Source organism: Drosophila teissieri, unplaced genomic scaffold (genome assembly GCF_016746235.2).
Source record: "Drosophila teissieri strain GT53w unplaced genomic scaffold, Prin_Dtei_1.1 Segkk10_quiver_pilon_scaf, whole genome shotgun sequence".
NCBI classification, from domain to species: Eukaryota; Metazoa; Arthropoda; class Insecta; order Diptera; family Drosophilidae; genus Drosophila; species Drosophila teissieri.
In genome coordinates this window covers 87809-109920 of record NW_025224980.1, presented here as the reverse complement: position 1 = coordinate 109920, position 22112 = coordinate 87809, and the positions used below count along the sequence as shown (strand labels likewise).

At 39.8% G+C, this 22112-nt stretch overlaps 1 protein-coding gene across 10 annotated transcripts in view; it reads left to right on the top strand.

Moving 5' to 3' along the window:
• The window catches only part of LOC122625471 (nipped-B protein), a 100390-nt gene that overhangs the window by 56477 nt on the left and 21801 nt on the right, over positions 1 to 22112 (top strand). For 9 of the 10 annotated variants that reach the window (XM_043805556.1, XM_043805558.1, XM_043805559.1 and 6 more), the window contains 2 exons: positions 17305 to 17982; positions 18039 to 18270. In XM_043805556.1, the coding sequence (XP_043661491.1) occupies positions 17305 to 17982; positions 18039 to 18270 (910 nt within the window). Of the gene's footprint in view, positions 1 to 17304; positions 17983 to 18038; positions 18271 to 21182; positions 21388 to 22112 lie in introns of those variants that run through there. The other variant, XM_043805563.1, reaches the window with a different exon arrangement.

Sequence of the window (22112 nt, the reverse complement as noted above, 5' to 3'; positions counted from 1 at the left end):
ATAGGTATAGGGTATAGTTGTACATTGAACATTAATTTTTCTTTTTACATCGCGCAGAAGCATATCATTTATCTTTAAACGCGTTTTCCCAAAAGTAGTGTTTTTCAAAACGGTCGTCAAGATTTCTTCGAATCTAGAAAAGATATCCTAAATCTGTAAAGCGTCATCTGGCTATGGCATGACACAACTGCACTCTAACGTTCATAAGCCTCCAACAACTGTCAGTTTTGAAATTTCTCCTTCGCACTTCCACTAGCTGGGTAACGGATATCAGATAGTCGGGGAACTCGACTTAGCGTTCTCTCTTGTTTAGATTGGAAAACATGGTCAAAAAGTGCAATTTTTTCGTTCTTAAAATTAAGTAAAACAAATGTTTTTGTTGTTCCAAGGTTCTGAAGCTGAAATATCATTACGAACGTTTGACCTCGTCGCACTGGCAGTGGTGTATTCCACGACGCGCAAATGGAAAATTTCACGACAATTTCATCCGGTTTTTATTTATATTTGTTGAGTTAAAGCGTTAATTAATCAGATAAAAAAAATGTTGTTCAAATATCATGTGTAGTTTTTTTGCAATCCATTCTTAAATAAGAGGCCCGAAATTTGAGCGCGAGGGTAGACGACCCCCTTAAGTTACTAATCATGGGCAATGAAGAAGATTCCAAACCAGCAAGCAGCTCTAAGCGCATGACAATAATGGTTCCAACATAAGATCGCCCGAAATTTGATATTGAGCGCATGAAGACAATATCTTTCGAAAAATATAGCTCGTGTGTCGTCTCAAGATTTTTGAACCATATATTGAAAAGGCAATGGGCCTAAAAACTCAATTAGAGAGTTATGATCCGAGTGGTGTCACAAGAGGACCGCTTGAGGATCTGTGTGTTGCCACCAACGCTTTGTTTTTAAATGCTGTTAAGCAAAACAGGCCTGAAGTGTGCACTGTCACTGCTAGTACATGTCATAATGCTCAATTGTCAAAAATGTCCCTTCCAGAATTTAGTGGCAAGTATTCAGCCAATAGAATAGAATAGAATTTTAGGTGCCTTTTCAATACATTGGTTGATGCCGATCATTCGTTATCAAAGTGTTACGTCGACGTGTTAGTGCTCGTGTTCTGGGTAAGGACTAAGGCCGAGAGAGGGGCATCCGATGTTCACGCAACAGGTTGTCAGCGTAAGCTCGTCGATTTTGGGTCGTGGGATCTTGGTAAGCCCCCCTAACCTCTCCAACATAACGAGAATAAATATTAGAAGTGCCTGTAAGAGTGCGTACCGATCGTCAGTCAGCAGTCCACACTGCCCCACAAGCTAAGCTGTAGCTTGATCGTAAAACGATCGGGCAATGGTTCGGCCACATTCCCTCCCCTTCATGTGTCCGCATGCCTGATTGATCGTCACGGGCCGCGCAATACGATCTCTTTTTGTCAAAACGTCCGATTAAGGTTTTCCGTCAAACGTTATGTCATCTTTTCTGACATACTCCACTTCTCGCGTCAGCACCCCTTTTGTAAATGTTTACCTACTCATTTTGTTGTAGTTAAATTAATAGCATAACTTTATTGATTAATATATTGTTGGCGAGAGCCATGTGTAATACAAAAATTAGAGGCTATTCTACCAAGATTATGTTAAGTTGACTATAATTGTTTTTAGCGGGGAGTATCGAATTCATCACCGGACAACGATGCACACGTCAACAAAAATTGTTGGCTATACACGACTACAACCGTCGCTCTGAGAGCTATTATCTTTGCATATCAAAAACAAGGCGGATACTCGCCTCTGAATTTAATTAATTTTGAACATTGAACATTTAATGTCTATTATTGTTATTATTTATTTTCTTTTATACCGGACACTCTTCGGTTATCATTATTAGAAATATATACGCATATTTACTAATCGTATAAAAATAAAATTGGCACGAGAATATATGCATATATGAAAATATAGAATAACATAGAATCCGTCAAACTTACCCCACTTTAATCCGGAGCGAAGAGATCTCGGCGCGTTGGATCCTGGGTGTTGCTATATATACTGATGGAATTATACATACGCATACATTCGTGCACCAATAATTTGTTAACTCAACTGACACGTAATATACACAAACAAAAAAAAAGAATATTCACGAGGTAAAAGTCGTCTATCTAGACATATATATATATCCGATTCTCAGATTATTTGAATTATGCACTTGTTTTGAAAGTCACAGCTGTTACATTGTCTTTGCGGATAACCACAAAAAATTGCAACGGTTCACTTATTCTTTGTTTATTTGTTTTGACGGCATTTATTTTATGTCTGGCTGTAGGCAAGTAAGTTTTAATTGACGGATTGTTTTGCTCGTATCTTGGGGTTTTGTGCAGGATTGGGTCTTCGCTCCTCTCGCACTTTTCTTTTGACCGTAGACGCTTAAGACAGTTTTCACTTGAGTATAAGAATAGACTTCCGAAAATACAATCTCGAGGATGGAATCTCGAGAAGGGAATGTCGAGAATTGACTCGATAATTAACTCTCGAGAATTGAATCTCGGGTATTGAATACTTAATCGGTGGGCTGAGGTCTGTTTATACCGGCTTAGAGCTTTTTCTGGGCTACTCCGGACATCGGTCTTCTATGCCAAGTGTTCCCACCTAGGAGTCATATTTCTAGATTTCCCCAATTTTTGGAGTCAATACCCCTTCGGTGAACTGTGCCGTTACTGGATTAGAATTTCTCTGTGACGACAAGATAGTAGTACCTCTTCCCCTGCTTTGCTTGGTTTTATATGTGAATCTTCAAAGTCTTATGATCTTACAAAAATGGTTACCAAAGGTAGAAAAATGTAATTATTTGCTATCGTCAGACAGTAATTATCAAAAGGAGAGTCTTTATGCTGTTTATAATTATAAATGCCTTATTTTTTTTTTGATACTGTGTCTCAATTGTTTGAATTGTCAAGCATGACCAAGGCATCTTCAGGATGTCTGCGATCAATTATTGACACAGTTTCTGCCATTAATTCGTAGCTGTTGTCGCTGGCAACTGATAAGGACATTGCCAACGCTATGATTGTCCATATGGTCATGTCTAAGGTGGACCAAGCGACCAAGTTTGGATACGAAGAACAGCTTGATTACGACAAGCTGCCTTCCTGGTCTGATTTCGCAACTCATTTAAATAGACGGTATCAATATTTAGCAGCAGAAGAGTCAACGAAGGCGAAAGGCAAGCTTAAAGATAATCTAAAGGGGCATAGTAAGGCTTCATTATCGTGTGCACAAGGCAATCAAGAATTGCAGAAATCTAGCAAGAGAACAGGATTCAGTTGAAATTTTTTTTCAGAGCCTGAAACACAAAATTGATCCGTGTCCCTCCTTTAGCTATTTTTCTGTGGCAGATCGTTTTGCATTTGTAAAGGCTAATAAACTATGCATAAATTGTTTAAATGGTGGTCATATGGTTGAAATTTTTGTCAGCCTGAAACAAAAAATTGATCCGTGTCCCTCCTTTAGCTATTTTTCTGTGGCAGATCGTTTTGCATTTGTGAAGGCTAATAAACTATGCATAAATTGTTTAAATGGTGGTCATATGGTTGCAATTTTTGTCAGAGCCTGAAACACAAAATTGATCCGTGTCCCTCCTTTAGCTATTTTTCTGTGGCAGATCGTTTTGCATTCGTAAAGGCTAATAGACTATGCATAAATTGTTTAAATGGTGGTCATATGGTTGAAATTTTTGTCAGCCTGAAACAAAAAATTGATCCGTGTCCCTCCTTTAGCTATTTTTCTGTGGCAGATCGTTTTGCATTTGTGAAGGCTAATAAACTATGCATAAATTGTTTAAATGGTGGTCATATGGTTGCAATTTTTGTCAGAGCCTGAAACACAAAATTGATCCGTGTCCCTCCTTTAGCTATTTTTCTGTGGCAGATCGTTTTGCATTCGTAAAGGCTAATAGACTATGCATAAATTGTTTAAATAGTGGCCATATGGTTTGAAATTGAAAAACTTCAAAGGATCTTGTGTGCACAAAGTCTCACCATTCCCTACTTCATAGATATGAGTAAAGAGCTCAACAAATTCCTAGTGCCGCATACACAGCTCCCGTGCTTAGCACTAACCAAGTTATTTTAGCAACGGCAAGTGTTTAGGTCAAGGATAAATTTGGCCAAGTTAATGTGGCCAGAGCCTTGTTGGATTCAGGGTCGCAAATTTATTTTATGTCTGAATCTTTGGCGCAATATTTAAGATTGCAGCAAGAAAGGTCAGCACTAAGCGTCATAATAGTAGGTAAATGAACTACATCAATAAAACACAAGGTCCAGTCTCGCTTAAATTCGTAGGCTTTTCAACCGACTTTTGGTATTAAATAATATATCTTCGTGTTAGCCTGGGAAATGCTGCCTTCTGACAAATGGAAAATACCTGCAAACATAGAGTTGGCCGAACCAGAGTTGCATAAACCTGCAAAGATTGTTTTGTTGCTAAAAGCGGAAGCATTCTTTGATTTGCTGTGCGTCGGGCAAGTGCAGAGCTTTCTTCAATCCAAAAAACCTTGTTCGGTTAGATTGTATCCGGCAAATATAGCGGTGAATTAAATCATCGACAATTGAGCTGTAATATAGTTAGTTAGACAGAACACCAGATGAGTCGAATGCTGCACATTGAACAGCTGAACAAAGTGAGTCCGAAAATATTTTTATTTGCACTGTCCAACGTTTGCCTGCGGCTGGCTGATTGCAAGTCATGCTCCTAGTATACTTGGCATGTCATTTCAAACGGCCGGAAGGCGTTATTTGCACAGTCAGATATGTATCATACATTCATGAAAGAGTACAAAGATCAGGGTTATATGTCTATTATAGAATCTGCTCCTCTAAGACAGCATTATAACATCCCCCATTAATGCGTCATGAACCCTGAAAGCACCTCAACAACTTCGAGTCGTGTTTGATTCTTCAAGCAAAACATTAATGAAACTCTCTCTCTCTTAAATGAAACTCTCATGGTTGGGACGACAATTCAGAGGGAGTTTTACATTGTATCGAAGATTATCTAAAATATATCGACATTGTTGATAAAAATCGCAATTTTCAGCTAATTCTTTGGAGAAAAAAAGCCCGCAGCCAGTACAAACGTACAGACTTGATACGGTAACATATGGCACAGGATCTGCACAGTTTTTGGCAATTAGATGCCTATTTAAATTAGCAAAAAATTGCTTGCATAAAAGATTGTTTTTATGTAGATGACATTCTTGCTGGCGCTGACACATATGGAGGTCTACAAGAAATTTGCCAAGTTAAAGAAGTTTGACTGTCAGGAGGTTTTCCATTGACAAAATCGGCTTCTAATCATCCAAAGTTGTGCACTGATGAGGGCGAAAAAGTATTAAAGGTCGACGAGACCTAGACCGAGTGTGGATGAATTTGGATAAAGTCTCGAGGTAGATGAATTTATATTGATAAAGCCGACGAAACGCAACATCTGGTCGACTATTCGACCCCCTTGGATTGATATGTCCACTTATCACAAATGTAAAAATTCTGCTGCAAAAATTGTGGTAGTAGTATCAGAATTGCTAGCAATAATACATCTTTTTTCTGAAATTAAATTTCTTGCATCTGAAAATGCTCTACTATTAATGTGGTATTCTATTTACACATATATTATGTATGTACATACATATATTATGTTGTACATACATATGTTCGCAATTTACTAAAGCTTACGCTTTCGTCCGAGCTCTGCATTCTCATCATTAAATTTGCTGCTCTGCTGCCTATGCAAGCCATGAACGACGAGAATGCCAAAATTTTATCCGAGTACTCTAAACATTTACTACGCATTCACTCATTCTATCCATTCCGCTTTGGTTTGAATTTCACTCATTTCGCATACAACGATAACAACGCTAACCAATGCCAATTCACTCTGTTGAAACCGTTTCGGCACGCCGAATTGTGAGTTAGGGTTGTGAAAACTCAAATATCCGAAAATTTTGATTGCACTCGTGCAGACCTCTAATACGTATGTATACGATATGAAGATGAAGTAGAGACAGTGTTGCTAACAGCAAAATCTAGAGTCATTGGCAGTGACGTTGGCAACTAAGACTATTCCTCGTCTTGAGTTGTGCGCTGCGCATTTGCTAGACACTGTGTGGACACAAATTGCCCCTGTTCTGTCCAAATTTTAACCCTTCATTGGTTACATAGAGAGCCAGCCTTATTATCTTGCTGAAGTTCAAGAGAGCTCTAATCATGTTATATGGTGACATGTACCGATTGAGTTAAATCCAGCTGATATTGCATATAGAGGTGCATATATAGATTAAATTAAATCAATTTGGTTTAAAGGTCCAAGCTTCTTAGACGACTCTGCCGAGAATTAACCACAACTCCATAAGCTTGAGCTCTGCGCAGAAGTATAAAGCTCAGAAAACAAAAAATGTGTATCAGTTTACAAAGTAGTTTATGAACAGGTAATAATTAATAGAATTTTAAAACTAATTGAACGACGATCTTGCACTTTTTGCAGCCAAGTATTCAGTCGTTAAACCCCTTTATGAAGGAATTTGACCAATCTGGAATACATTTTAGTCATTCGTCTAGGTGGTAGGTTACTGCAGAGTAACATTCCCTACGATGCGAAATTTCCTCTTTTGTTGCCTCGTGACGAAACTTTCAACAGAATATTTGTACGCAATCTGCACATTAAAAACTATCACGCTGGCCCAAAAGTATTGACGGCACTTATGAGGCAGCAAATTTGGCTGAAAAACACACGAGAAATGTGCTCAGCAGATGTTCGCAACTGCGTTTCAAATATAAGCCAAAATAATTAGGCCAAATCATGGGCAACTTGCCTGAAGACCGTTTGAGAGAAGGTCGCCTATTCAGAGTTTGCGGTGTTGATTTTTGTGGACCATTTTATGTAAGCTATAGATTGCGCGGTAGACCCCCAGTAAAGGCTTATGTTGCTTTGTTCGTTTGTTTTACGTCAAAGGCTGTTCACATTGAACTCGTAGATGACTTCTCCACTGACGCGTTTTTAAATGTATTTAATAAGGTTCGCGGGCAGACAAGGACTGCCAGAGAAGATAAACAGCGACAATGCGACCAATTTCATAGGAGCGAGCAACGTACTGAAGGATCTGCAAAACCGCGATGAGAAGCAGAAGGTGGAGCTTCAGGAGAGAGGAATGGAGTGGATCTTCATACCACCCAGAACTCCACACTTTGGAGGGCTGTGGGAGACGGCAGTCAAGGCCGCGAAGCACACATCTAGTCGGCGACGAAGCGCTGCTGATCTCCAGGCCACTGGCGGCCGAGAGCTCCAATCCCAACGACGGCGAGCCACTAACGACAGGCCATTTGCTGCTGGGTCAGGCTCGAACCATGGAACGTGGCAAGCAATCCTTCTTTAAAGCGGAAGCGGCAGCTGTCGGTGCTTAAGCTGCAGTTTTGCAACAGCTGGTCCAGGGACTATGTGATCAGCATCCAGCAGCGATCACAATGGACAACAGAGGCCAACAACTCAGAGGTGGGACGCATGGTGCTGATACACGAAGACAACACCGCCCCAGAAATGGCATCTAGGGTGCCTCACCCGAGTAATCGCGGGTAACGACCGCAAGGTCCTCCGAGTGGCAGAGGTGCAAACCGCAATCGGCATCGTTAAAAGCTTTAAATAATATATTAATATAGAAAATAGATAATTTTTATTTCCATAAATACTTATTAAAACTATTGATACTTATTGAATTACATTTAAACACATACCATACATAGAGACTTTTAGTGAAATAACATAACATGTAAATCGAACAACTTTAATACTTTGTTGACGCTCGTCTTTGCTTTGGCTGTTTAATCCGCTGCAGAGGGATTTAGTAGATTTAGTCTTGTATTGATCTTGAGCAAATTAACTGCGGTTAAATTACACACCAAGAATCTTTTTAATACCGGGTCAAATTTATTTAGTTTTTTGTTAAAATTTGTATCTGAAACACTGTTCAGATTTTTCAACCAGCATGATAATAAATAATCAATTTTGTTTAGATGCTGAAGATGTATAATACAAACCGGAGTACTGCTTCAGACAAACACAACCGAAACAGCGAGACAAGACAACTGTTTCTTCGTCTTTCAACCGCCAAAGTGAACAGGGTCTACAACCTTGAATATATAAGATGATCACCGCCGTCAAGAGGGGAAGAAACGACAAGACCTGAGAATGGACTGATCAGTTCTACCGCTTCTGCCACACAAAAATATCAGAGGCCAATACCCAGAAAAACTAAAAGAGAGTAACGTCAGGCACAGACACACTCAACGTATTCCAAAATACATGTAACAGGGGCGACCGCATTGGCGTCAGGCCAAAGCCGGAGTCAACGGAAGCCAGCTGCAAGTAAGCCGGATACGGAGGAACTATCGGCACGTGACGGGTCACACTGCATAAATACTAAGACCATCGAGTTTAGCGCCGGACCAACGGAATATATAAGAAGGTGGCAACAATTGATCGGGAGAAGGTAGTGTGACCAAGTGGCGGAAGAACGAAATGCAGAATGAAGAGCTTCCTATTGCTCATAGCACCGAAGGAATATATAAGAACGTGGCAACCATTGATCGGGAGAAGGTAGTTTGACCAAGTGGCGGAAGAACGAAAATTACGGAATGCAGAATGAAGAGCTCCCCATCGCTCAAAGCTCATAGCAGGGAACCGTTTCACGGGAAAGGTCGGCAAATTTGGAAAAATAAAAAAAACAGTGCTCTAAGAGGAAATCGGCGCTGTGGAACTCATGATAGAGCTGTGAGCTTCTGGGGAATCCCGGTATTGTTCACCAAGGATGGCAATATCGAGTTTATTGTCTTCCGAAGAGAGGAGGCATGTGAGTTGAAACTCCGCACAAATGCTGAAGTCAACTGCGGAAGGATCAAATCAGTACGAATTAGCGACCCTGCGATAAGGAGAGTTTGTAGAGAGAGAGTTTAGAAAACAAAGTTTTCACAGAGGGAGTTTGAAGAAACGGAATTTGTTGATCGATTGGACAACGAGAGTCTGGAGGAATACAGTTTGGAGGAGAATTTGTAGAACGAGATTGAGACGGCACGAATAAGAGCAAGAACAGATAGTCTCTGCGTGCCGATTTCAAGAAAGCAACGCTACCAAGCTGGACTTTGGAGCAGGCAAACTATAAAACCGTGGAGACAAGGAAGGTTAGGTCGAGACATCTTTCTACGCCCCTAATCGAGACCAGACCATACCGTTGGCCGGGATCAGCCGGTACCAAAAAGTGATTATCCCGACGGGTCGCAAGGTGCGAAATTATCTGGCAAATTAATCAATAATGGGCAGCAGTGAAGAAGAGAACTTCAAGCAAATAAAAGCGAAATCCAAAAAGGACGCCCACCCAATGCCACGATTAAATTACGTCTTAGACTAACTAAGGGAGGCGCGCTTTACAAGCTTTCTAGATCTTAAGGATGGATACTGGCATATAAATGAAGAAGCAAGTCCAGAGTTCACGGCATTCACGGTTCCAGTGGCGAGATATGCCGTTTGGATTACTCTCCGTATCGGCCACATTACAACAAGCACAGGATCAGGTGATTGGACCGGAAGTGTCGCCACATGTCATTTGCGTACCAAGATGATATCATCGTAGCCCTTGGTCGCACCCTAGATGAACACAAAAAGTTGTGTCTTATATACAAGACAAAATAAGAGCTTCATATCTCAGGACAACTGTCCCTAACGAGTTTTTTTCCATCATATGTGCTGATGATACTACGGTGGTAAAAGAGCTCGAAGTTAAAAGGGTCCGTGGGAATTAAACTTCTCTCATGTGGTTAGACCACTGCCGGAGATCCTAAACTCCGAAGTGTTCCCAGATATGTACACAATATACAGGCACGAAAGTCACTCCAGAAGGGGAGTTCACATACGTAGGGCTTTCACTTTCCGATAGTTTTTTTTGGTGGCGTTTACATTCTGCGTCTCCTAAATTCCCAATATACTTTAATTTCTTGTCCGCTATCTTATCTATATGATTTTAATATACTTGGTAATGCGTTGGTCATAGAAGAAAAATCAAAAACCTTTCCCCCATATAGCACAAGATAACTTTATGGAAGACGTGCTCGATATATTTCTGTCGCAAGATAACCATATTCGAAATTCTCTTCAACAATTACATTCTGCGTCTACTAAATTCCCAATATACTTTGATTTCTTGTCCGCTATCTTATTTATATGATTTTAATATACTTGGTTATACGTTGTTCTGGCCAAACAGAATTGCAAACACAGAGCTGTGGCGCGTTACGAGCGAGCCCCCGAAACACACCCAAATAAGGAATAAGAAATTGATGTGGATAGGGTACGCTCTTAGGAGAAACCCTAGTAGCATAGTAAGGATGGCACTGGACTGGAACCCGCAAGGAAGCAGGAGGGTAGGAAGGCCAAGAGCAACATGGAGAAGAACCGCTCGACAGGAACTTACCCAAATAAACATCACATGGGAAAATGCTAAACAGACAGCACAAAACAGAGTTAGATGGAAGGCTCTCGTAGAAGCCCTAAGTTCCCGAGAGGAATAGCCTGGAATTAAAAAAAAAAAATGCGTTGTTCATAGAAGAAAAATTAAAAACCTTCCCCCCTATAGCACAAGATAACTTTATGGAAGGCGTGTTCGATATATTGCTGTCGCAAGTTAACCATATTCGAAATTCTCTTAGTCGATTAGTAGACCTATGCTTTGTAACAAATCATGAAAGTGTCTTTTTGTCCAGAGTAGCACCTCTGGAAGATCCACATCATCCTACGTTTGAGGTGACAATCGACAAGGGTACCGTAATATCGGATCAGTTTTTCCAAACAACATATTATATTTTACCTCATTCTGAACAGCCTTCTGTATCTAACAGAGCTCGCAAATAACAGTTGACCGTTTCTTGCAGTCACCAAATAACTGTTTTATGCGCACCACTTGCGCAAAAAATCAGACAAGAACCGTTCACCAGTGTCTCTTGAACGAATGGTCTGTGCTCAACCAAAAACCAATTTCGTGTTTCCCTATTGCTCTGCTTATTCGCTGACCGTTTTGCAACGAGCGAAGAAAATAAAAGTCTTTTGCATTTGCATTTGTGTATGTATATGCGAATTATCAGTCAACTTTTAAGTCACACGTGCTTGTGGATTCGGTGCGTTTGGAGTGTTTAAATTTTTGTGCCAAAAAAAAAAAAAATGTTGCCAAGCTTTGTTTAAAAGGCACGGAAGACAAAAGACCTGAGTCTTTCGTTTTTTCGGTCTTATGCTGACCCTCAACGAGCGAGCGTTCAGTTGGCTCGCTCTCTCTGAGTTGTTGTTGAGTGAGCATAACAAGAACCACGCGACTGAGAACAGTTGACCGAAAACCAAAACAAAGAGAAACGAAAAGTTCTGTTCAGAGCGAGAGCACTCGCGCGTCGTCTATTTCGGTTGTGTTCGAGTGCAGACCGCGAAACGAAAAACGGTTAACAGTTATTGGCGAGCTATGGTATCTAAGTCGAATTTAATATTTTTATATTGGTGCTTGCAACAGTCTTTATTTTTGATCTTATTCTCAACTTGGTTAGTCAGCCAAATTTAACAAGAGAGAATGCTATAGTCGAGTTTTCCGTTCCGTTCCAGATAGTAGAAGTGCGAACGAGAATTTTTAACAATTTTTGAAATATAGGTAAAAATTTTGGAAAAATAATAAAATGAAAAAAAATTAAAAAGGTGGGCGTGTTAGTTTGGGCGTTGGAGTGATCGTGACAAAATTATTTTTAGCAAATCAATAGAAACTTACAAGATAAATAAACAAATAATAAACAAGAGAGAACGCTGTAGTCGAGTTCCCCGACTATCTGATACCCGTTACTCAGCTAGTGAAAGTGCGAAGAAGGCTATTCAACACTTACAGTTTTTGGCCCAGCCCGGTGGCCCAGCCCAGGTGACAGAACCCAACCCTCTAGAGGCCATCCCGAGACTCCAAGGCACGACACCCTGGGGCAGCCTGCCGGAATCAGCGGTTGCTATTCTACTGAATGTGCGAAAGAGTAGGCATTAGAAGCGTGAAATTCTGCGAGAGAACGGGAAACGGCCAGTGATCTCGGCCGCAGAAAAGTGAGCGAGCGTCGCAAGGGGCAACAGCAAACTTCGGCGGCGAAGAACTAGTGAACAAACCGACTGCTTGGAGAAGGATTACAAGGACAAAACGGCAAGAACGCTATTTTGGCAGATAATTGGGGCAGCGGGAACAGTGCGAAACTACCAATGGTAGAGTTTCAAAGTTCCCCACGGAAACCGGGAGGAAATCAGATGCGCCAGGCAATCACAACAGATATCAAACTCCTTTAAATGTGTTAAATAGAGCACTCGAAAAGCTCAAAAATAGTCATGGAGATGAAGAAAACGCGCAATTGGAGACTGTATGCGGACTTAAATGCGGTCTAAGAAGGTCGCCTACCCAATGCCACGGATTAATTATAGTTTCGACCAGCTACGAAAAACGCGATTTATTAGAAGCCTGGGCCCTATGGATGGATACTGACAAATTCTCTGGAAGAAACAAGTCAAAGGCTCACAGTATCCAGTAATTCCGTTAGGGCTACACTCAGCATCGGCAACGTTTCGTTGATGAGAAAGATTTTGCAATGAGTATAAATGCTATTTATATGTAAGCTCAAGCTCAACTGGAGGGAAGTCGCTAGTCTAATTTTTCTAAAAATGTATCCACTTAATAAAATTATGTCGTTTCCACTTCTATTCGAAGATTTTGTAATTTCCAGAATTGAAGTGAATTTGAGTGAGCAGTGTATCCAGAGCGGCCAACGAACTCAAGAATTAATCTAATTGTTAATCTATTGTATAATGGTGTTTTGTATAATTATAGCTTTAAACGGACACAATTTTGACCATAACCTAAACAAGAGAGAACGCTATAGTCGAATTCATCGGCTATCTGATACCCGTTACTCAGCTGGTGGAAGTGCGCAGGAGAGTCTTCAACACTGACAGTTTTTGGCGGTTTGTGGGCGTTAAAGTGGGCGTGGCAAAAAGTTTTGCGCGGTTTGTGGGTGTTAGAGTGGGCGTGGCAACATGAATCGACTTTCTAGCTTTTTATAGTTCCTAAGTTCTCGGCGTTCATGGCCAGATCGACTCGGCTATTGATCCTGATCAAGAATATATATACTTTATAAACCAAAAACCAGATATGTCGTTAGTTACCCTTCAATATATACAAAAACGTATCCACAGCTATCTTTGATTGTAAAATTTGTCTATATCGAGCCCTTTTTTTAAAGGGCTAAATATTTCTGTCACAAAGCGAAGTGTGGGCGTGGCAACATGAATCGACTTTCTAGCTTTTTATAGTTCCTGAGTTCTCGGCGTTCATGGCCAGATCGACTCGGCTATTGATCCTGATCAAGAATATATATACTTTATAAACCAAAAACCAGATATGTCGTTAGTTACCCTTCAATATATACAAAAACGTATCCACAGCTATCTTTGATTGTAAAATTTGTCTATATCGAGCCCTTTTTTTAAAGGGCTAAATATTTCTATCACAAAGCGAAGTATACTTTAATTCATATGGCGGTCCTCTACATTATCCCAACATTAATATCGTATCACGCTTTTAATTAAAAAGTGTAGTGCACAAGACCGGCCGTAATATGTTCTTAAACAATTTGAACGTTACGTTATTTTTATTAGCGATTCTGCATTATTAATTGAAAACCATTGTACGAACCATACTAGTTTGATAGACTAGCATTCTAAGCTTCGCAGCTGTGAGTGGGCGTGGCGAAAAAGTGTGAAAGTGACCGTTTTGGGCGGTTGGTGGGCGTTAGAATTAGCGTAGCAATCTTCTAAATCAAACTAATGTCTTAAGAATCTGCAAGATTTATTTTAACTTGTATACCTATAAGCCTGAGCAGCCAAAAGTAACTTGTTGGATGTGCGATAAAATGGTGCACACAAAATGCGCTGGCCTTACCGGCCGAAGAAGTGAAGGGTTCTAATCTAAAATACTGTTGTGATGCCTTTCTTGTTCATGCTCCAAACTTAAGGGACCGATCAGCAATTTTGGCGTGGCAAGAGAGAGTTTTCGTCGAGCTGATGATCTGCTTTTCGCGCTAGATTCGAGGAACCTAGAAAGCGCAATGAAGCCGTTGGTGGTAGGCTGGCGAAGGGGAACTCCTCGCAGCCTCCGGCAAGTGATCAAGAGGACTCCACAGCTGATCAGCTGTCGATCGCACCAAACCCTCAAATATTGTAAAGATTCGGAGCAATCCGATCAATCCACTGTGGAGTGTGTCCAGCCTGGGATTGCTAGAGATTCCATTTTAACTGCACTGATTTCACAACCAGTGACTTACTGTTTGACTTATAGTGCCTAAATTGAGATGCAAACCTTGTATTATCTCCTTGTTCCAGTAGACTAATGCTAATGTTTGTTACGTCGGTGTATTCGTGCCTGTGTCCTGGGAAAGGACTCAGGCCGAGGGAGGGGCATCCGATGTTCAGGCACCAGGATGCCGGCGTAAGCTCGTCGATTTTGAGTCGTGGGATCTTGGTAAGCCCCTCACCTCCCCAACATAACGAGAATAAATATTAGTAGTGCCTGAAAAAGTTCGTACCGTTCGTCAGTCAACAGTCCTCACTGCCCCACAAGATGTAGCTTGATCGTAAAACGATCGGGCAATGTTTCGGCCACGTTCCCTCCCCTTCATGCATCCGCATGCCTGATGGATCGTCGCGGGCCGCGCAATACGATCCCCTTTTGTCAAGGTTGTCCGTCAAACGTTATGTCATCGTTTTTGACCTACTCCACTTCGCGAGTCAGCACCCCTTCTTGAAATGTTTACCTACTCATTTTTTTGTAGTTACAATAATAGCATAATTTTATTGAGTAATAGATTGTTGGCTAGTGCCATGTAATACAAACAAGAATTAAACAAGAGAGAACGCTATAGTCGAGTTCCCCGACTATCTGATACCCGTTACTCAGATGGTGAAAGTGCGCAGGAAACACAACACTCACAGTTTTTGCGGTTTGTGAGCGTTAAAGTGGGCGTGGAAAAAAGTTTTTTGGCAAATCGATAGAATTTTACAAGACTAATACAAAAATGAAAAAATATCAAAACATTTTTCAAAAGTGTGGGCGTGGCAGTTTTAGGCGGTTTGTGGGCGTTAGAGTTGGCGGTTTGTGGGCGTTAGGGTGGGCGTGGCAAATATTTTTTTGGCAAACCGATAGAAATTAAGGAGACTAACACAAAAATGAAAAAATATCGAAACATTTTTCAAAAGTGTGGGCGTGGCAGTTTTAGGCGGTTTGTGGGCGTTAGAGTGGGCGTGGCAACATGAATCGACAAACTTGCGCTGCTTCTATGTCTCTGGAGTCTGCATGCTAAATCTCAACTTTGTAGCTTTTGTAGTTCCTGAGATCTCGACGTTCATACGGACGGACAGACGGACGGACAGACGGACGGACAGACGGACGGACAGACGGACATGGCCAGATCGACTCGGCTACTGATCCTGATCAAGAATATATATACTTTATATGGTCGGAAACGCTTCCTTCTGCCTGTTACATACTTTTCAACGAATCTAGTATACCCTTTTACTCTACGAGTAACGGGTATAAAAAGCTAGCATACAAAATTTATGATAAATTGGATATAACTGTTTTTAGCGAGGAGTATCGAATTCATCACCAAGCAAACGCCCACTCATCACGACTACAAACGTCGCTCTGAGGGCTCTTGTTTTTGCATAACAAAAACAAGGCAGATACTCGTCGCTGAAAAGTAATTTTTATTCATTTAAAAACAATATGGAAGACAAAATATTTAACTCCTAATAATGAAATAAATTGCCTGGAAGAGGCTGCCAATAAGATATTTTTCTTTAAACCTGACACAAATATACTTATATTTACTAATGGTGTAAAAATAAAATGAGCACGAGAATATATGTATATATATGAATATAAAAAAACTTGGGAACAGGGTTCCGTCAAACTTACCCCATTTTTATCCGGAGCGATGAGATCTCGACGCGTTGGATCCTGGGTGTTGCTATATATATAGTGATGGAGTTATACATATACTTTCGTGCATCAATTAATTGTAACCGAACAATAATAAGATATACACAAACACAAAATACACTAAGTGGAGTATGCATATATATATAAAAGTATGAATGAGTTGGGTTTCTGTTCTTTTGTAGCACGCTTTGGCTGCTATTCGGCTCTCAGATTACTTGGAGCGAGCACTTGCTGTTGTTTGGTTTTTGCTGATGTTCACATTAACGGCCATGCACCGGTTCACTTGTTCTTTTAATTGTTTTGCCGTTAGTATTTTTAATTAGGCACTTTGCGGGACACCGGATGCAATCCTGTCCAGGACATGGTGATGGTCCCTCCTCCGCTGTACGGATCTCTTGTACATTTTTACGATCTTTAACAGAGCCAGGAAGATCAGTATAGCAGCGATGAATTCCAAAGTATGTTGTACTCCTTCTATTTCCTGTTTGTGGTCGACAACCTCCATGGTGTTTATCACATTTGCTGTGTTGTCGGAGGCCTTAGACTCCTTGCCGCCCATCCTGAGAGTTTCGTGGAACTATGGTCTTCCTTCAAAGTGTGTTCCTTGTTAGTCCTGTTATTTCCTTTAAAGGATGCTAGTGTCCTTGCTCCTTGACGTTTTTCTTTGAGACTGGAGTTATCCCTGAGTCTTCCCCTTGATGGACAGAAGGATAATCGGTCATCGGAGACTCGTTTATTGTCGACTTGCATTTTCTTTGTCGCAATCCAACTGAGTCAACGGGGTGATGGTACCCCTTCCCCTGCTTTTAGATTCCGGCTTTAAGATCTTACGATCTCCCGAAAAGGGTGTACGCAACATGTTAATTAACTTACTTTTCGTAGCTAACCGCAAAACCGTGCTCGGAACAGACAGTCCCGACTTGGTTAGTCGGCTAAACTTCTTTGTTCCAAGCAGATTCACTAGAAACTACTTACCCCTAATTTTAAATCATTGTAGCTCTACCGATTATTAATAATTATTATGCAATCCTATCTATAATATACCTTATCCTATTATCTCCTATTCTGACCCTATAAATAAATTAAAGCAGCCCTAGGTCGGTAGTTATAAAACCCAAACTATTACGAATTTACTTTAATAAATTACTTACTTAAATAAAACTCCATAGTATTTTGTTTAATATAATATATTTAAAATATAATTTGATTACATTTCAGATTTTTCGCAAGGAAAGATACGATAAAATAAGAAACAGCATCCTGGGAGACATATTGACATCTATTGATCGCTTACCTTCATCAAAAAAAAACCTTCGTCCATATAAACTTACAAACAGTGGAGGAAATATTCAAATGGTTACAGCACTTGTGTTGCAGTTAATTCAATGCGCAACGATACTACCAGATTCACTTTGTGATAATGGCAAATTTAGTAACAAACAGCAAGAGAGCAATATTTTTGAAGAAGAAGGAAAAGGAAAAATGCTACAGCATAGTCAGGATCTACTGGTTTTACAAAAGTATGATGTAGCTGTCAGCATTGGTGGAAATTTCTTAACAACGTTCCTTAATAAATGCAAATCTCGGTCTAATGAAACAGATTTTCGACCACTTTTTGAAAATTTTATTCATGATTTACTGGCCACCGTAAACAAACCTGAATGGCCTGCATCTGAATTGTTGCTTTCGCTCTTGGGAACTATGCTGGTTCGCTACGTGTCTGATAAGGGTATAGAACAAAGCATTCGCTTAGTATCACTGGATTACCTGGGCATAGTAGCAGCTCGATTGCGAAAAGACACAGTAGAATCTCGGTGTAGGGTTAACATAATTGATTCAATGATTAAATCCATCAAATTAGAGCAAGAAAAGGAGGGAGATGTAACATCAAACAGTGTAAGTAACAATATCGGATTTACTGATTACAAAAATCTTACGTTCGTACATTGCAGGATCAATTTGAACTAGAGCCCGAGGAGCAGCGAACAGATTTTTTACAAAAAATTCTTCTCGATTTTCTAGCAGTAAATGCTCAAGAAGAAAACTTAATCTGGGACTATGCTAGACATTTTTACTTGGCACAATGGTATCGGGATGTCATATATCAAAGACGTAGGATAAATGATGACAAAAAAGGGTTTACTTTCAGGAAGTCTAAAATTCGGAATAATCGGAAGACTAATGGTATGCTAACACAATAAATATAATTTTTACAATTTTGTAATATGGATAATACATCCATATAATATATACATATACGATATAAAACAAGAGAGAACGCTTTAGTCGAGTTTACCGACTATCTGAGTAGTAGTCTTATTTTAAATTGTCTAAATGGACCACCGTATGGAGCACTATACAGTCAACTTATTTCCCAGGTAAAAGAAAAAAAATTATCGTCGACCTAATACTTTATTTTATTTTTTCTTTTGTTTATTTGGTTGAAGATTTTTCTTGAGTCTGTCGAATTTTTCTACTAATATCCACTAGCTGAATTGTAGCGTTCTCTCTTGTTAAATGTTAATTTTTGAAGGCTGAAGACTGCCCGGATCCAGCATTTTAAGAAGTACTATGACATTGATTTATCCAGGAACAGTTTCCGTTAGGAACACTTTATAAAGAGCGCGAAAATGAGTGTTATATTTATCAGACTGTTCACGAAACATTGAAACGCAACCACCCTGCACTGCCCTTAACCCCATAATCTGTGTAGTGTGTGTCTGAAAAACAAAAGGACAATTTGTTAATGTGTTTTATACAAATTTCAAAGCTACATCATTGTTGCCATAGTTTCCAGTAAGCGAATGGTTTCTAACGTATTGTCTCTCAGTCATAATCGTAGCTGCAGTAGTTTTTTATGTTTCTAAGGTCAGGATGGCTATCTATGTCTGTAGAATACATAGAATAAAAATCTATCTAATTAGGATAGCCCAAAAGGAATCTCGGGAGTTCAATGACTGATGGCCGTAGTTACATGGATAAATGCGTTCTGCAAATGTTGAAAGGAGTGCCTCGACTAGTTTATGCTGAATTGGCAATTCGCAATAAGTACCGACATCCGCAAAGGATTCTGGATTTTGCCTATTTCCCAGTGTATTGTTTGACTTATTTAGCTTAATACAAATACGATTTCGTTTGGTTTCACAAATTGTTGTTGAGTTTATTGATCTATATACCCGTTACTCGTAGCGTAAACTAGACGCGTCGAAAAGTGTGTAACAGGCAGAAGGAAGCGACCATATAAAATATATATGTATATTGCTGATCAAGATCATTAGCCGAGTCAAACTGGACATGTCCGTCTGTCCGTATGAACCTCGATCTCGCGAACTATAAATGCTAGAATATTGAGATATCATACAAATAGTGTCTTTGCCCATTTAAGCTAAGTAAACAGTATAATACAAGAAGTATCGTTATACAGCGCACATAAAACACGGATAGGATTTTGCTACCCGAAATTCGATTTGCGTCTGCAAAAAATAGGCCAAAAGTTGATCTGACAGAAACGGAGTATCAGATTTTCCCCAGTAAGAAACTTAAGTTTATGTCTGCGTTGATTAGCTTGTGGATGAACACAACTCCGTGTCGTATGTCCAAGAGACATAGGTCCCATTTTAACACACGTAGAACAAAAAAAATAAACTTCTTCTGTAAAGGTTCCACAAGATCTTGATAATTAGCGTATTAGCAATACTCAAGTAATGGTCGAACAAGAGACAATTTTATTTGGTGTGATCCCTACACTTATTAGTCTAATGCTTGACAAGTGAAAGGACTCATTTTGCTTTAATAACAAAAATGAAAATGTGATTGGAAAGTTTTTGGTTGTGAGTAAATAATATTCCTAGATCTGTTGCGAAATTCTTACGTTCAAAAGGATTGGACTTGGACCCAAGAAAAAGATTTCTTAGATAAAAAGACATAAAGTTGCATTTATGGGGGGTTTAGAAAAAGTATATAATGATTACACCATTTACTTATATTTATCCAGTCTTCCTGCAATCATAACTGTGAGTCAGAACGTAATCTGCATACATTGGTACATGGGAAGATATAATTCCCTAAGATAGGTTATTAATAAAAATCGCAAACAAAAGTGGACCGAGATGGCTACCTTGGATACTGGAATAGAATACGAAAATCCATAAAAAAAAACTTTAAAAAGTGTGTGAGTAGCAGTTTTGAACACCCTTTGGCCGTTAAACTGCGCGTGGCAACATCAGTTAACCAACATACGCTGCTTTTCTGGAATCTACATGTCTAATCTCTAGCTTGTATAGGTTTCTGATTAAGAATATATGTATACACTCTATACTTTCTACCTATTAACTACTTTCCACCGAATCTAATACACCCTTTTACTGTACGAGTAAAGAGTATAATAATTTTTTAAGAGACAACTGTAAGAGTCTGGACGGTGCTAGATATAGGGCGATGTAACAGTTTCTTAATACACAGCTTAGCACAAGATCCGAGCCGAAAGAAAAAGACATTATTAAAATAAGGTTTTGAAAAACATTCTAATCACTTATGACAGGAATAAGAATAATGTGAAAGTAATACGGATAAGTGGGGGCATCGCTGTGCTTATGGATGCATACGTGGACTTAAAAAATATGGGTTTGCTACATCTAAATCATTTGAGGAAGATGTAGTGACTAAACGGAGACTGGGTGAAAATTTGGACCATCTTCGCTTCTACTTTCGTAAAACCGTCTATAAATCAAAAACTTTGTTTTTAACTTCAAAGCGAACTGTTGGTTTTTTTTAATCCGCATTCAATTTATATTTGTTTTTGGTAAATCCAACAGTGGTTTTTAATAAATCCTCTAATTACGCGATTCATATACATTATTATCCTAACTACATTCGGTACTCGACCGTGAATCCATTCTGATTTAAACTTAATACACAAAATTCAAATGCTACTATTTCTATACTACTATTCGAGGGCTGCTATATATATTTTTGGCCTAGGCAACACTAAGTGTTGCCAAGTGCAATCTGACATTTTCATAGGAAAGTTTGACATTTTGTAGCATATCATCACTTAGAACGTTTTGTCATTTAATCATGAATTGTTTTATTTACTAGAAATTAAAAAATTCATCTCGGCCAAAAAATGGAAATAACTCGTAAACATTTTCGTGCGAACATTTTGCGATCATTTGGCTATGAAGCACCATCCTATAGCACTGTACACTGGTACAACGTATTCAATCGTGGTCGGCGCTCGCTCAAAGCCGAATTCCGTGAAGGTAGTCCAAAAACAGCTGTGTGCCAGAAAATATCGATGCCGTACGTGAACTGATAATGCAAGACCGTCATGTAACATACCTTCAGATAGAGGCATGCCTATGCATTTCTCCCACCAGCATACATTCGAGATTGCATGAACACCTGGCATAAAAAAGGTTTGGCACAATTTGTCAATCGCTCATAAAAAGGTGCGTGTGGATTTGGTGTAAAGAAATGCTCAAAAAATACGATCGCGGTGCTTCAAAAGACGTTTGTTGTTGTCTTATTCGGAGTGAAAAAAGTGCTTCGAAAATTGTATTTTCATTAGCTGATCAGCAGCTTTGGCGTAGCTACAGATAGTTTTCGTCGAGCTGATAATCTGCTATCCACGCCAGATTGACAGTTTAATAACCTTATGCCATTAGAGTAATCTCCGAAGCTCAGAAAAGATTCTGGGCGTAAGCTGCCTAAAGTGAACGGCCCGCAGCCTCCGGCAAGTGATCTGTTGTCGATAGCAGCAAACACTCAAAGGCAGCTAAATCAGTGGTGGAGGGTATGCAGCTTGAGATTGCTAGAGATTCTGATTTATCTGCACTGGATTGGCAACCAGGGTCCCTACGGAAGCACAATATGCAGTCCGAAACCCATCGGTGGTTCCAAAACTAATTTTCGTTTCTCTACTTTCCCCTGATCAAACATCATCTGATGAAGTGTCCGTATCGGCCACATTTCAACAAGCACAGGATCAGGTGATTGTACCGAAAGTGTCGCCACATGTCATTTGC